This window comes from Pristiophorus japonicus, chromosome X, assembly GCF_044704955.1.
Source record: "Pristiophorus japonicus isolate sPriJap1 chromosome X, sPriJap1.hap1, whole genome shotgun sequence".
Classification (NCBI taxonomy): Eukaryota; Metazoa; Chordata; class Chondrichthyes; family Pristiophoridae; genus Pristiophorus; species Pristiophorus japonicus.
Window position 1 is genome coordinate 32,435,658 of NC_092010.1, and position 14,463 is coordinate 32,450,120.

Sequence of the window (14,463 nt, forward strand, 5' to 3'; positions counted from 1 at the left end):
TCCAAATTAGAAGCAATATTTAGTTTTCTGCTGGAGCCAGCAATGCTAACATTGGCTGCCAGCAACTTATATCAATGTTCTGGCTTCAAAAGTAGATTTTGCCCCTTCAAAGTTATCTTAAGCATGTCCCCCCGCCCCCCCCCCCCCCCCCCCAGTCACACACTTAAGCTGAGTCATGCAGAGCAGGAAGGTTCGAGGTTTGATCCCTGGTCTGTGTTGAGTAGGATCTTGGTCAAGGTGGCATTTGAGGTGCTACATTTGACCTCAACACCGTTGATTTATGGAGAAGCAAGACTACTGTTCTTCATCACTATCCAGGACCCATGCTGACATCAAGTTAAGATAAGCTGGGGCTCACCTCTGATGTCCTCCATGGTCAATTAGCATGGCAGCATTCACAATTTTGGCTTGTACATGAAGAATGGCAAATTGGGCAAGGTACAGGAGGCTGACTGGCACTGGAGCAAGCAGATAATGCCTTCAGGAGAGGAGGCAATAACAATTGAGATTTTCTTGGATATTTCAATTCCACTCCTTGGTCTTGCAATTAGGCAGAATTTGTGCAGTCCTGGGCCATAGTATTGGGTATTTTGATGACATGACTAGGTGTTGCCTGTACAGAGGCCTGTTGACACATTTTTCAATCCCATTTTAGCTGCAGAAGATGTTGCAGGCTTTGGTTAACTCCTGGTAACACAAGTTCCTGGATTATGTGAATTCAATGCTTTTTTAATAAAGATTTTCAGGGATGTGGGAAAAAACTTGTGTCCCGATGGAAAAATTGCACACGGCTGGTATGGTCATGAAGTCAAACAAGTTGATGCCAGTGCTTCTGTTCAGTGTCATGTTGATCAGCTGGGTCACAATAATTCTTGTGTATTTTGAAATTATCGGCCCAGGGTCAGTCATCTTTGTCCGTCTGGTGGTTGGGTTGGTGAAGACGGCCCAAAGAACTGGTGCATGGGCGGGGCAGGTAGTTGAGCAACATGTCCGAAGTAACAGCAATGTTGGCCAGTGTTGCAGGTAAAAGATCAATAGTTATGGTGCAGTGTCAGTTGCTGTGGAATAGGCGATTGCTTGTTTGAGGCTGATCACTATAGTTGAAATCTAACCCGAGACCAGTTTCATTGCTATATTGGAATATTGATGCTACAGCAGCACAACACAATCGGAGACTTCCAACTTTAGGCTAGCAGTTCTGTTCCACCGCAGGTGCTGTTTAAGGCTGCACATGACTGATGCAGCAAGATTAATTCTTCAATTTACTTCCGTGGTAATAGTGCAGTAATGGATACAGATACCAAGGTAGATGAACTGCTCGAAGTACTTAATGGTGTTCTGTCTGACTTGCAGATATGCAGCTGATGGTGACTTTTAATGGAAGTGCATTGCTCTCGTCTTGGACCAAATGGTTCTCATTACAAATTTAACCGTTTCTCTGGACGGACGTTTGCAGGTCTCTGAAACGTGTTCGACTTCACCATCAAAGATGACCACAGTTAATTCAGCAGTTGATCCAGTTATGATTGCCATCAGAATTCTGTGCATCACTCTGTTGAATTCTAAGCCATTAAACATCCTTGACAAACACCTGACTTGGTGCTAAGCACAATGGTCAGTTGATTTCTAACACGAATTTACTCAGCACTGTCACCATCTAACAATTCAAATGTTTGTAAATCTTTTGCTGGCACACTCAAGCCAGCCAGCAACAGCTGCCACAGAGCCTTGTGGTTGACAAAAGCAATGGCCTTTTTGCGATCAACAGAGGATGTGTAAAACAGTCTGTTGAATCTCGTACTTATTGTGGCAATAGTCTCGTAGAAAAGAAATTCCATAGAGTTCCCTGGCATGAAGCCAAACTGTTGGTGCCTTTGAGACTGGAGGTATTGTACGCTTCTGCTGATCAGTACTAATGCGAAGCCTTTGCCAGGAGTTGATGGCAAAATCCCATAATACATGGAGCAATTGAAGTGGCATCCTTCTTGAAAAGAAATAATTGTTTGTAGCCAGTCAGGAAATTTGCTCTGCCTGCCACACTGCATTGACAAAATATTGTAGTTGATCCACCATTTGCTGACCTGAGTTTATTCATATCCTGGGTGAGATTGCAACAGTGTGAGCTCGTCCCATTTTCAGCTGGTGAATTGCTTGCATAACTTTGGTCGGAGTGTGGATTTATTTGGATTTTCAGTTGCAGTTTTTGAGGAAAGTTCAGGTTCTTGAGGTTAACGGTGAATGAGTTAGTTGAATTGAAAACTGGCTTGACACTAGGAAGCAGAACATGGTGATTACATGGAAAAAGTTCTGTCTGGAGGGCATTGATCAATATGCCAGAAAAGAATTACAGGAAGCTAGACAGATGGGAAAAGCATCTTTAAGACCATGGAACCTTTCAGAATGAGGACGACTACTTGCATCGACCAAAGGTTAAAATGTTTCTACAAGCAAGTAGCGCAAACGCTAACTCCTCATGTCTCCTTAGACAGATCATTGGCCAAAGTTAAACAGACAATTAAACTGTTGCAGCTATCCACCATTAATGCTCTATAAAAGAGTATGGATTGTCAGTCCATTGCTGTGCAGGTAAAGGTCACATTGTTAGACATTATTCTCGAAGGAAAGGATCTGTATGGTAACTGATGGTGACTAAGAAGTACCAGCAAAGTTTCAAGGAACTATTGTGGCTCCAGCACACTGATATGCCCAGACTTTGAAGGATTTCCTTTTGTGGCAGAGGAGCTTCTGCAGTCCCTGGTCCCCCTACCTGCCTCCATTAGTTACTTCATGTTGTGATGGTAAATCCAACTTATTTATTTTGCCCTGCAGCTAGAGAAGTCATAGGACCAAGCCTGATATTTCAACCTAAAAATAGCAATTTTCTCAGGATCTGCAGTGAATACCTGGGAGTTAAGGAATGTTGCAGCTCATTCTACTTGAATTCTTGCCTGAGCTGGGATGCAGTTGGCTTCTTTTGACGTTTTAATTTTCTCTTGCTTTGAAAGGAAGTTTTGCTTCATTTATGGTCACAGCTGTAACACTCTGTAAAGAAAACCGAATACCACCATCATTCCACCCAGCTTTATTTGGTAACAAAACATTAATTAAACTCATTAAAACAGCATGTAGCTAATGGGGTTGCAGAGCACATGCCATTGTGTTGTCCACTTACCGGAGACCAACAAGAGTAGTGTGAACTCCTTCTACTTATAATTTGATCACACGAACCAGGAGGACTTGGTTTCTTTTGACACTGAAAAGCAGCTTGATAGTAATGCACGTGCTTTTTATGCATTCTTGATCAGACAGCTTAAGGTGATGCGTGTTCTGGCACTGCTGTGTTCAGTCTGAGAATGTCACCTCCTTGTTTACAGTGCAGCTTTTACCCATTTGTGTGTGGAGTTTGAACAATGAGGAAGAATGTTACATTACCTTCCTTTTTGGTATGGTGTTCCTCATTCTATTGTAGTTCAGCCTCCATATGCAAAGCTTCCTCCATCTAATGTAGTGCAAACTTGGAACTTCCTTTTAAGTCTTGTATTTAACTTTCTGATTATTATCAACTCTCTAAATCTGCTGCAGCCTTCTTTCAAGCGAACTGAGGTATGCTCCCAGAATGAGGCCTATATATGCAGTGGAGTGGGGGAAGGTCACGTGACTGTCATGGTCTTGTGTGGTGCCAAACTTTTAAAAGGTACACGGTCCTGGTATTTTTACCACCTCACTTCTGCGAGGACTTATTTGTATGTGGATTTTGAACTACCTTCAAAAAAATGAGGATGATAGTACCGAAGGTAGGTAATTTACATTTGTTGTGCTATGTCCCACTCTGCTTTTAAAAATGGAGATTCTGATATTAGACATAATGTCAAGTAATTTTATAAATATATACACTTGGAAATTTTACTTTCCGGTATGATTTGTAGGTTAGAGATTTTTTTCTTAACCTTCCATATCTGACAGGAAGCGTTCTTTGGAAAGTCACTGCTGGACAGCAGTCGGAAAGTTTGCCTCAGCTCAGAGGGTTTCTCTGACAATGAAAGCACTGAGCTTCCACAAGCCACGCCTCAATCGGAATCGGCACCTTCGCAGAAGGACTCAACTGACGAAAAGCGTGATGGAGCCCCGGAGAAGGGTGAGAGGCTTCGCAACACTATATTGATATTTTTGAATATATTTCAATTCTGGGTCTTGGCACATATTTTAAAAGATCAAATCTTGCCACTGTGACAGAATCCTATAAATCTGAGCTTATATTTTTGTTGTACATTGAGCATTTGTCCTGGGCCTAATTTTTAAATAACCAATTGCAATTTAAAAAAAACAACTGATTGCAATAGTCACATGAAAAGCACTTTGAATGAATAGTCTAGGATAAATTCCTATAATGGCTTTATTCTTGAGTATTCATGGAAAAAATGCTTCTCTCCAAAATGAATACAAGGGAAAAGGATATTAGTATGTGGGCAGTCCATTGGAGCCAGCAAGATCTTGCATAACAAAATGGCAGGTCTCTGGTCTGCATCTACAATTTTTCACATGCTCAATGTCAGCCATGTTATAGAGGAGGACCTGTTTATCTTGTGTGGAAGGAGAAAGATCCCTTGAGCTTCCCTTCTGCACCTTCTAGCATCTGGTTTATGAGCACGGCATTCATGACCACCTGGTGATGACGCATAACAGGGAGAGCCTCGAAAAAGAGGAATGTCTTCTCCCATCTCCCGAGAGAAAAAAATTGGCATGATGGAGGTCCAGCTTTGGACTTCCAGGAACCCATTTTATTGCTTTCAGTCCAGTGGTGGGGCAATTGTACTGAAATCCAAGATGGAGTAATGAAACATTTTTCAGTGCCCAGTAAACAAAAAAACAAGACGACAGTTGCACTTGATTTAAAATCTGCTAAGGGGTTCATAAATACGAGGATAAGATCGCGACAGTACCCAAAAGTATTTTTCACTTTGCATTTATTTCTCTCTTCAAATTCCCTTTTGTTTTACTGCAGTGTCTTATTTCTGCACAGTGATACTTTGTTACAGAAAGTGGATATTGCAATTATTTTAATTCACTGTCGTTCCATTGAGTGTTGCGGATAGTATGAGAATCAGTATGAGTAAGTTGGTACAGTAGTATAATAGCTGGACTGTACTAAAAAAAAGACCTTATGAATTTATAAAAAAGGGACTTTGATCAATTGAATCTGCCTCTTGCATCACTGATGCCACTTTGCACCTTTGCATCAGATAGTTTATTAAAGCAAAAATCTAAACCATTTCAGGGGACACAAAAGAAAGCTACTTGTATGAACAGAATAATTAATCTGCATTTATATTACATATATAAAACAAGGATGTAAATCCCAATCTCTGTCCCTTCATTGTCATCATTAATGGAGGAAATTGTTGATATTGCACACCCAACACACTCCTGTCATAATGGTGGTGAATGGGTAAAGATGAGTCCCCTGAAGACTTTGAGAACACAGAAGCATATGAAATATGTACTTCCTACCTGTGCAAGGACAGGAAATTGAGTTGGTGCAATTGCACAAGTTTCAAACTGAGGATGAACTAAAAATAATTAACAAACTAAATGAGTGCTTCCTGGAAATATTCACTGGAGAAAGCAATAGCATGTCACCCATTGCAGGAGGCTCTAGATGCCAGTGTCCAGCAAATTTGGTTCACTTAATATGACATTAAGAAGCAGCTAAGTGCACCAGATACAGCAAAGGCAATGGCCCTGACAACATCCTGGCTGTAGTGCTGAAGACATGTACACTAGCACTAGCCACTCCCCATGTCAAGCTGCTCCAGTACAACTATGACATTGCTTTTTAACTGGACAATATGGAGGATTGCCCAGGTATGTCCTATCCACAAAAAAACAGGATAAATCTAATCCAGCCAATTACAGTCCTATTGGCCCCCTTCTAATCATCAGCAAAATGGTAAAAGAGTTAACAGTAGTGCCATCAATTGTGACACCACCTCACCAATAACCTGTTCAACGCTCAGTTGGGATTCTGCTAGAACTTCTCGGCTCCAGAGCTGAATGCCAAAGGAGACTTCAGAGTAGCTGCCCTTGATGTCAAGGCAGTATTTGACTGAGTATGGCCCCTAGGAGCTTTAGCAAAACTGAGATCAATGGGAGTCTAGGAGAAAATGGTCCAGTGGCTGGAGTCACATTTGACATTCAAAAAATCTGTTTGTCAATGGTCAACCATTGCAGCCCCCGGGACACACTCTGGGCCAAGGACGCAGTCCCAAGGATCAGCAATCATCTTCAGCTGCTTTGTCAATGACCTTCCCTCATCATAAGGTCATGAATGGGGCTATTCACTAATTGTCACGCCTCCATTCACCACTCCTCCGATAATGAAGAGGCTCTTGCCCGCTTATAGCAGGGCCTGGCCAACATCCAGGTTTCAGCTGACAAGTGGCAGTAACATTTGGAACGTATAAGTGCCAGACAATGCCCATCTCAAGCGAGAGATCCAAGCCATCTCACCTTGACCTTCAACGACACCACCATTGTCAGTCCCTTTTATTTTGGGTGGTGGGGGCATATCAACACTGGTTATAAGAGCAGGGCAGAAGTGTGTTACTCTGCTGTGAGTGGCACAGCTCCTGACCCTCAAAGCCTCACCATCTACAAGGCTTAAGTGAAGAGTTTGATGGAATACTCGCCATACTGACCATTCTCTTGGATGGGTGCAGCTGGAACAATGCTTGAGAAACTCAACATCATCCAGGGCCGAGCACTTGATTGGCATCCCTGCTACGGGACTCTGTATTGACTGCAGTATGCAGGGCTAGAGGATGCACTGCAGCAACGCATCAAGGTTACTTCGCCAGCACCTCTGTCTCCTGCGGCCTCTGCCACAGAGAAGGCCAAGTGCAGCAAAGTTGCAGGAACACCATCTCCAAGTTCTCCTCCTAGTTGCACACCATCCTGGCTGGGACATGCATTACCATTCCTCCTTCATCACTCGGTCAACATCGTGGAAATACCTACCGAATCATCATCATCATAGGCGGTCCCTCGAACGAGGATGACTTGCTTCCACATGAGTTCACGGATGTTTCAATGAAGAACCCAATATCCCAGTCCTGAACTCCAACTGAAGGGCTGGAAGATGTCTCTGCGTGGATTTTTTTAACATGTGGCCGTTGCACATCAGCCACCACATGGGCTCGGCAGAGCTAGGCCTTTATCTCGTGGCAAGGGTTAACCAGGACGACTGGAGACCTACTCTGCTGCACAGACAGAGTGCACGCACATATTGCAGTGTGGGCTGGGCCCTCTGCTCTTCTGGGCCCTGTACACTCATTTGCCGCTCCTCCGCCACGGTCCCTCTGTTCATTCACCCCCTTTAGTATTGTATGCTTTAGTTTTGATTTCCTCTCATTCTTTTTACCAAAATGTATCACTTCACACTTCTCTGCGTTAAATTTCATCTGCCACGAGTCCACCCATTTCACCAGCCTGTATGTATTTTTGAAGTCTACCATTATCCTTCTCACTGTTCACTATACTTCCAAGTTTTGTGTCATCTGCAAATTTTGAAGTTGTGCCCTGTACACCCACATCCAAGTCATTATATATCAAGAAAAGCAGTGGTCCTAGTACCGACCGCTGGGGAACACCACTGTGCACCTTCCTCCAGTCTGAAAACAACCGTTCACCACATCGCTCTGTTTCCTGTCACTTCGTATCCATGCTGCCACTGTCCCTTTTATTCCATGGGCTTCAGCTTTGCTGGCAAGCCTGTTATGTGTCATTTTGTCAAATGCCTTTTGGAAATCCACGTACACGACATCAACCACATTGCCCTCATCAACCCTCTCTGTTACCTCATCAAAAAACTCGATCAAGTTGGTTAAACATGATTTGCCTTTAACAAGTCCGTGCTGGCTTTCCTTAATTAATCCACACTCTCCAAGTGACTCTTAATTTTGTCCTTGATTACTGTTTTGAAAAGCTACCCCACGACCAAGGTTAAACTGACTGGCCTGTAGTTGCTGGGTTTATCTTTACACCCTTTTTTGAATAAAGGTGCAACATTTGCAAATCTCCAGTCCTCTGGCACCAGCCATGTATCGAAGGAGGATTGGAAGTTTATGGCCAGCACCTCCGCGATTTCCTCCTAAACCTCCCTCTGCATCCTAGGATGCATCCCATCCAGTCCTGGTGACTTATCTACTTTAAGTACAGCCAGCCTTTCTAGTACCTCCTCATTATCAATTCTCATCCCATTCAGTATTTAGCATTTTCTCTTTACTAATATCTTTCCCATGCAATCTCCAATATATCTGTGGGATGAATCGGATCGCTCGGTCAAACAGCAGGCACGGGCCGAATGGCCTCGTTCAGACCTGTAAGATTCTAGGATTCTGTCTCCTGCCAATCACCCAAACTCTCACCATTTGACTCCTGTCGATTTCTCCCTACAGTGACCATCAGATTTGGAAACAAGTGATAAATGAATTTATTGCTCACAAAGATGTCTTACTCCTTGGAAGGTTTATGTCTAACTGTAGATTTGTGAATGACTCCCATTATTGGACTTTGTGCAGACTGTGAGCGTTACCTTGCTGGCTTTAAGGATCTGAAACAGGAGAGGCAGCCCCACCAGGAGGAGCTCCTCACTGTACGCCTCCTCCCTGATGGTGCTGAACTCCTTCAGTAAGCACTGGATCACCGTCCTCCGGTGCTGCTGGAACGCTACCTAATACCACTGAGAGCACCATCACCACAAGAACTGTAGCAGTCCATTGGAAAAAGCCCACCACCACCAGCTCAGGGCAGGTAAGGATGGGCAATAAATGCAGCCTTGCCAGTGTCACCCACATCCCAAGAATAAATACTAAAAATCTTAACTTGCACGTCACTTGCAGAGGTGCTAGGCAGGCTGAAAGGGCACAAAACCAACAAATCCCTAGGGGTGAATATACTTGAGGGTGCAAAGTGAGACTAGAGATCAACTTTGCAAAATGCTGACTTATGAGGGAGTCAATGAATAAAAGAGAAGTTAGACTAAATTGGAAATGAGCCAACGTACCTATTCTCGAAAAAAGATGATGGAACTACAGCCCTATTAGCCTTGCGCGAATAACTGGCAGTATAAAGTTCCGAATAAAATGCTAAACTAGCTTAAGGCAGTGCGTATTCTAGGTATAACTTGGAAGTGGCTAAGTAATTGGCTTAGAGAGAAAATTGCAGGTACCAGTTAAAGGAGTGGTTTAGGATTGAGACATGCTCCAGTAATCTACATAACTCATCTGAATTCAGAAATGCAAAGCCAGTTGGTCAGATTTGCAGACTTTCTGAACGATGCCAGTGAAATGATATTGAGTTAACATGAAACTCAGCCAATGAGCTGTTCATTTAGTGTCTGTTGAACTGATTTTATTTTTCCTATTGACTGTTACTGAGGATTAATTTTTCTATAGCGATAATTTCCATTTAATTATGGCAGCTCCTGATACAAGGACAATCCAAGGCCCCCTTGAACGTAATGGAGAGCCAATCCCAGACGAGCCACCGAAAACTGAAGAAACTCAGCCAGATAGAATGGGTAAGTAGGGAGGAGGAGAAAATGTGTAATTATGTGATTGTAATACATTCTGTATTTTTTTGTAGACTGCCTAAACAAAATGCACTATTACAGCTGTATTCCTCTCATCCTAAGGTTTCGGTAACACCCTGCATTAAATCCAGAAGCTGATTGTGATCTAATAGGAATTCAAGATTCATAAATACAAAGAATAAGTGCACTATGCAAAGGCTATTGATTTAAATTACAAATTAAATGAGTTATCCCCTGGTAAAGCAATTTTGAGTACAAAGTCTAGTGATGCAAAGTGTTGTACTATTGCGGTGTTCCATAGAATGGTGGGGCAAGGTATCCAGCCAGAATGTGGGGTGTTTGCTGATATGGGAAGAAAAGTTGCAAGGCAACTACCATAAATGTATTTCTACGGATCTCTCTGTTTCTTGTGGTTGGACATTGAATGACGTTGGCAAAGGCTTTGAACAGGTTGGCTGTCTTCCCTCTTGTGCTTGAGCATAGCATGCAGCACAGAAACATCTCAAAGGACAGATATCTTTTTCCAATGTAATTAAAAACAGTATGCAGAGTACACATTTCCTGTCGGTCACACTGTAAATGTCACTACAAATTACCGTATCCTTTTTTGGAAAAAAGTGTAAAGAACCAAAGACCGCTCTTGACATGCACAAATTTCAGCAGCAATTGAAAATCCCTTAATTGATAGGAGCCTGACTGAGCTTGCCAATCACACTTAATAAATCCAGGGTGAAACTTTGAGCTCAACCAGTGTTTACTTAATAATATTTCAATTTTGTAGCCTTAAAGGGACGCAACTTCAACTTGGCAGAATAATGCGTTGTAAATTATGTGGCATGACACTGCTGTTATAAAGCAACGTAACATCCAGCTGAATACGCAGCGGAAATTTAAGTGATGTACTGTGGTAAGCTGCAGTATTTTATCGGTTTATACTCGAACAGTACCCCCATACACACTTGGAGGTCAAGAAGCCTTGGTTCTGCCAACCTGTGCCTAAAGTTTCTGAACCTGGGTAAGTGGGATATCTCTGTGGATGAGCGGTGTGCAATCCACATTGGACAAACAGAAACCCAACAGGTGGGTATAGAGTTTCAGCAGCCTGATTTGGGTGACTGGTTTCTGTGGATCTTAAAACTCCTGCTGACAAAAAAAAAAACAAGTTTATGTCGTCCCAGTCCTGTTGCTGGCGGGCATGGGCCTACAGCACAAAACTACCCCAAAATGTAGCATTTATTGGCAGTGTCACTCGGACAGGCCCAAGGATGGTGTGGGTCGGGGGGGGGACCTGCTGCCACCCCTCAGGTGCCATCACTCCATCCATCTTTCCTCCCCCACCCCCCCTTTCCGCGGTCTTGAATATTTCATTCTCATTGTTGCCATGAACTGCTCTAAAGTTCCTTTTTATTATTTTCAGCTTTAAAAAGTAAAAGGGCTGAAAATGGGCTTAAGGAACTTCAGCTTTGGCACTGTGGATGGGGTGTTTGGGCCTTGAGGTTGAGGATCAGGGTTCAGTTGTGGCACAGTCTGGGGAGAAGATGGTCACAGGGGGTGGTGGCAGGTTGATTTCCCCAACGGTGACCTGTGAAAACCTGTGCCCCTGTTTGTGTGTGTTTGTGTATATAAAATGCCCTTGAATAACTGCTGAGGTGATCTTTTTACAAAATTCCCCTGCCTTGAGCACTATTTTACCAGCCCTTTTCTCCCCCCCCCCCCCCCCCCCCCCCCGGCTCTCACTCCACACCATCATCCCCTTTCTTCCCACAGCTGGCCTGCCCGAGAGCCCCAGCACCACACTTCTGTCAAAGTGCTCTACCATCTCCCTGTTGGTGCTGCCACACCCAGCATCCCTCTTAAAGCTCCCATGCCACCAGTGCCATCCTAGTACTGATTTATTCCAAATCCATTCACCACTGCCACACACATCACATCACCCTGGGACCCCTCTCATGCTCCTCCCAGACCCCTCAACCTTTTCACGGCTTCTCCCCTCTCATTGCTATCAGATCTTGGTGTGTCCTTCTCCGAGTTCCCCAAATACCATCCACACCCCGTAACTCTTATCTGAGTTTTCCTGGTCTCTTGTGCCACCCTCCTCTTTCCCTGTCTCCCACCAGGGTTACCATCTTGACATTATCAATGCACGTGACCACCTCTTTCTCCCTTCCTCCCCCCCCCCCCCCCCCCCACCCCGAAATTTCCTACTACTACGACAAGTGGTTCCTATAAACCTACCGACTGATTAAATGAGACACCATCCCTATCATCATTCTTGGTATCTGGGACTGTTTTTAAAAAGGGTAACTGATGCAACTAACTTAATGGCAACTGAAACAGTTGATTTTACAATTTCTATGCAATTGTACACACAAAATTTGAGACCAATTTTATTGCTTACATTTTAATAATGTAATTTGACTTCAATCACTGAATCAATGGCCTCTGTTGTAGATTACATAGTATGAAACTTGTCCTTTGACTCATTGCCAGCAACACCATGGGAGATTTGCTAGTAAATATCTGCATGTTAAAAATGCAATGGTGGGCACAACATTCTATGCAGTACCTGTTACGCAGTTAGGTGGTACTATGATGACTAATTGCAACTTTAAATCAGGTAACATTACACAACAACAGCCAACCTTCATAATGTCCAGCCCAACTGTGGTGAGACGATTCCACAGATCAAGAAAGGAGACTTCATAAAATCTGCTCCCCTTCCAGCTGAGAAAAAGAAATGTGGCCGTGTATCAGAAAAAGGCACTCCCCACAGCGCGCGAGAGTGTGGCGCGGTGGGGCGAGCGCACTCAACGTGAGAGTGAGTAAGATGGGGGGAGATGCCGCAGATGGGTGAAGGGGTTGAGAATGATGGAGGTTGCGGGGGGAGACAGGGTGGGGGATTGAGAGAGGCAGGTTTGGGGAAGGAAGTGGGGGAAAAGAAAGGAGTTGTAGAACGTGACATGCTAGTCACAAACTCCATCATCCTCATTAAAACAATCTTCCACTGAAACACTGCCTCAACTTGCTGCTTCATGCCCCACCCATTGTCCGGGACTCAACATAGAGATAACCTTCCCCCAGCATGCGCGTGTGCACACCAACATAAATACATCATTCACTCAGTGCACACTTGACACATTCAGAAATATAAATGTTACATGTACACACAAAATTATCCTTCGTGTAGATATTTTTATACATTGTATTTTTTATTTGTATAAATATGTATTGGTAAAAAGCTTCCAATATACATTAACTATTTTTCAACTAAATTAACTTTAATTTCTACATAACATCTCTTAATTTAGTGGAAAAAAAATTTGCATTCTCAATCACATCATATAAACATCTTCATTAAATGCATTGTGGAAAAATAGACATGCAATTGTGGATTTAGTGGCTGAAAGAACTATTAACAGTACTCTACAATAAAAACACAACTTGATTTATTCAAACAATCAATCATTGGTCGCCATAATATATTGTGCATTGCATGGGATGAAACAGCATATCCTCAGACTCCTTGTGAGCAAAGTAACAGGAGATCCGTATGTGTGCACTAGCAAATCTCCCGTGGAGGTACTCCTGGTGAGTCGCAATTGTATGGCGGGGGCAACTTTTACAGGAAGTAAGTACGGCACTTGCAAATGATTGGTTGAGATATGGTTTGCATAAAAGAACCAGGGGGAGATGAGACTTTTTTTACGCAGCTAGTTATGATCGGGAACGCACTACCTGAAAGATGGTGGAAGCAGATTCAATAGTAATTTTCCAAAGGGAATTGGATATATACAGGTACTTGAAAAGAAAAAAAAATTGCAGGGCGACAGGGAAACAGCAGGGGAGTGGAACTGCTAGCTTTTCCAAAGAGCTGGCACAGGCACGATGGGCCGAAATGGCCTGTGTTATATCAATCTGAGTATGTAGGCCTCACAACTGAACAGGATTGGAACAAACCAATCAACATGTCGTAAGTGGGACTGGGACTGTAAAGGACCTATTCAGAATTGGCAAACTGCTACCAATTTTTTTCTTAAGAAAGGGACTAATGAAATCGATGTAAATTTTTGTAATGCAGCCATCTTTTTCACTCACCCAGTTGACTTTTATGCAGGGTAGCAAATGCAATTTATCGCAAATGTAAAAATTTTAATAATTTGCAAAAAATATATTTAGACAAAAAATTGTCCAACTCTGGAAATGCAAAAAGTACACATTGCTGCCCCTGAGGCCCAAGGTCCATTCCTGGCCTGGGCTTTGAGTTTGGTTTTGAGTTCACTGTCTGGTTTTGGTGCATCTTGTGAGCAATGGCACGGTAGATCCACCTTTGGGGGGAGTGCAGGCAGAAAAAAAACCTGTCCCTGCCCAACGTCAGTCTGTTGTGTGCTGACGTGCCTCGCCTGTCTCCAATCCACATGTGCTGATATTTGACATGCACTCCATTGCTTGTACTTGCCAACCCTCGGCTTCTGATGCACTCGCTCTGCTCTGTCTGTCCTTTAATATCAAATTCTTTCCTCCCATCCCATAAAACAAGGCCAGCAGAATGATGAACTTTCATTCTGAAAGTTTGCAAAGAAACCAAGCTCAAACTTGTTGCCTTGCACAAATCCCAAAGATGTATTGGCTTTCTGGTACTTGTGACAGAATTAGCGACTGACCAGATGAACAGCAAAATAGAATCAGAATGTAAGGACATTTTTTTTTTAAAAGGCAGAGAAATTATACGAATGCCAGATCGATACAGGTGAAGGGAGGTCATTCAGCCCATTTTAGTTCATCCATCCAGAAGAAATGAAAACTTGCATCATGTCATCCAACTGTCTATTGAGTTTTCTGCCTCCACTAACAGCTTTCCAGGCGTTGATTACTCT

At 43.2% G+C, this 14,463-nt stretch overlaps 1 protein-coding gene across 10 annotated transcripts in view; it reads left to right on the forward strand.

Annotated features, from left to right (window-relative positions):
* The window catches only part of kmt2d (lysine (K)-specific methyltransferase 2D), a 215,210-nt gene that overhangs the window by 101,618 nt on the left and 99,129 nt on the right, over positions 1 to 14,463 (forward strand). For all 10 annotated transcript variants that reach the window (XM_070869514.1, XM_070869513.1, XM_070869512.1 and 7 more), the window contains exons 24-25: positions 3,964 to 4,135; positions 9,479 to 9,577. In XM_070869514.1, coding sequence (XP_070725615.1) covers positions 3,964 to 4,135; positions 9,479 to 9,577 — 271 coding nt within the window. The remainder of the gene's footprint in view (positions 1 to 3,963; positions 4,136 to 9,478; positions 9,578 to 14,463) is intronic.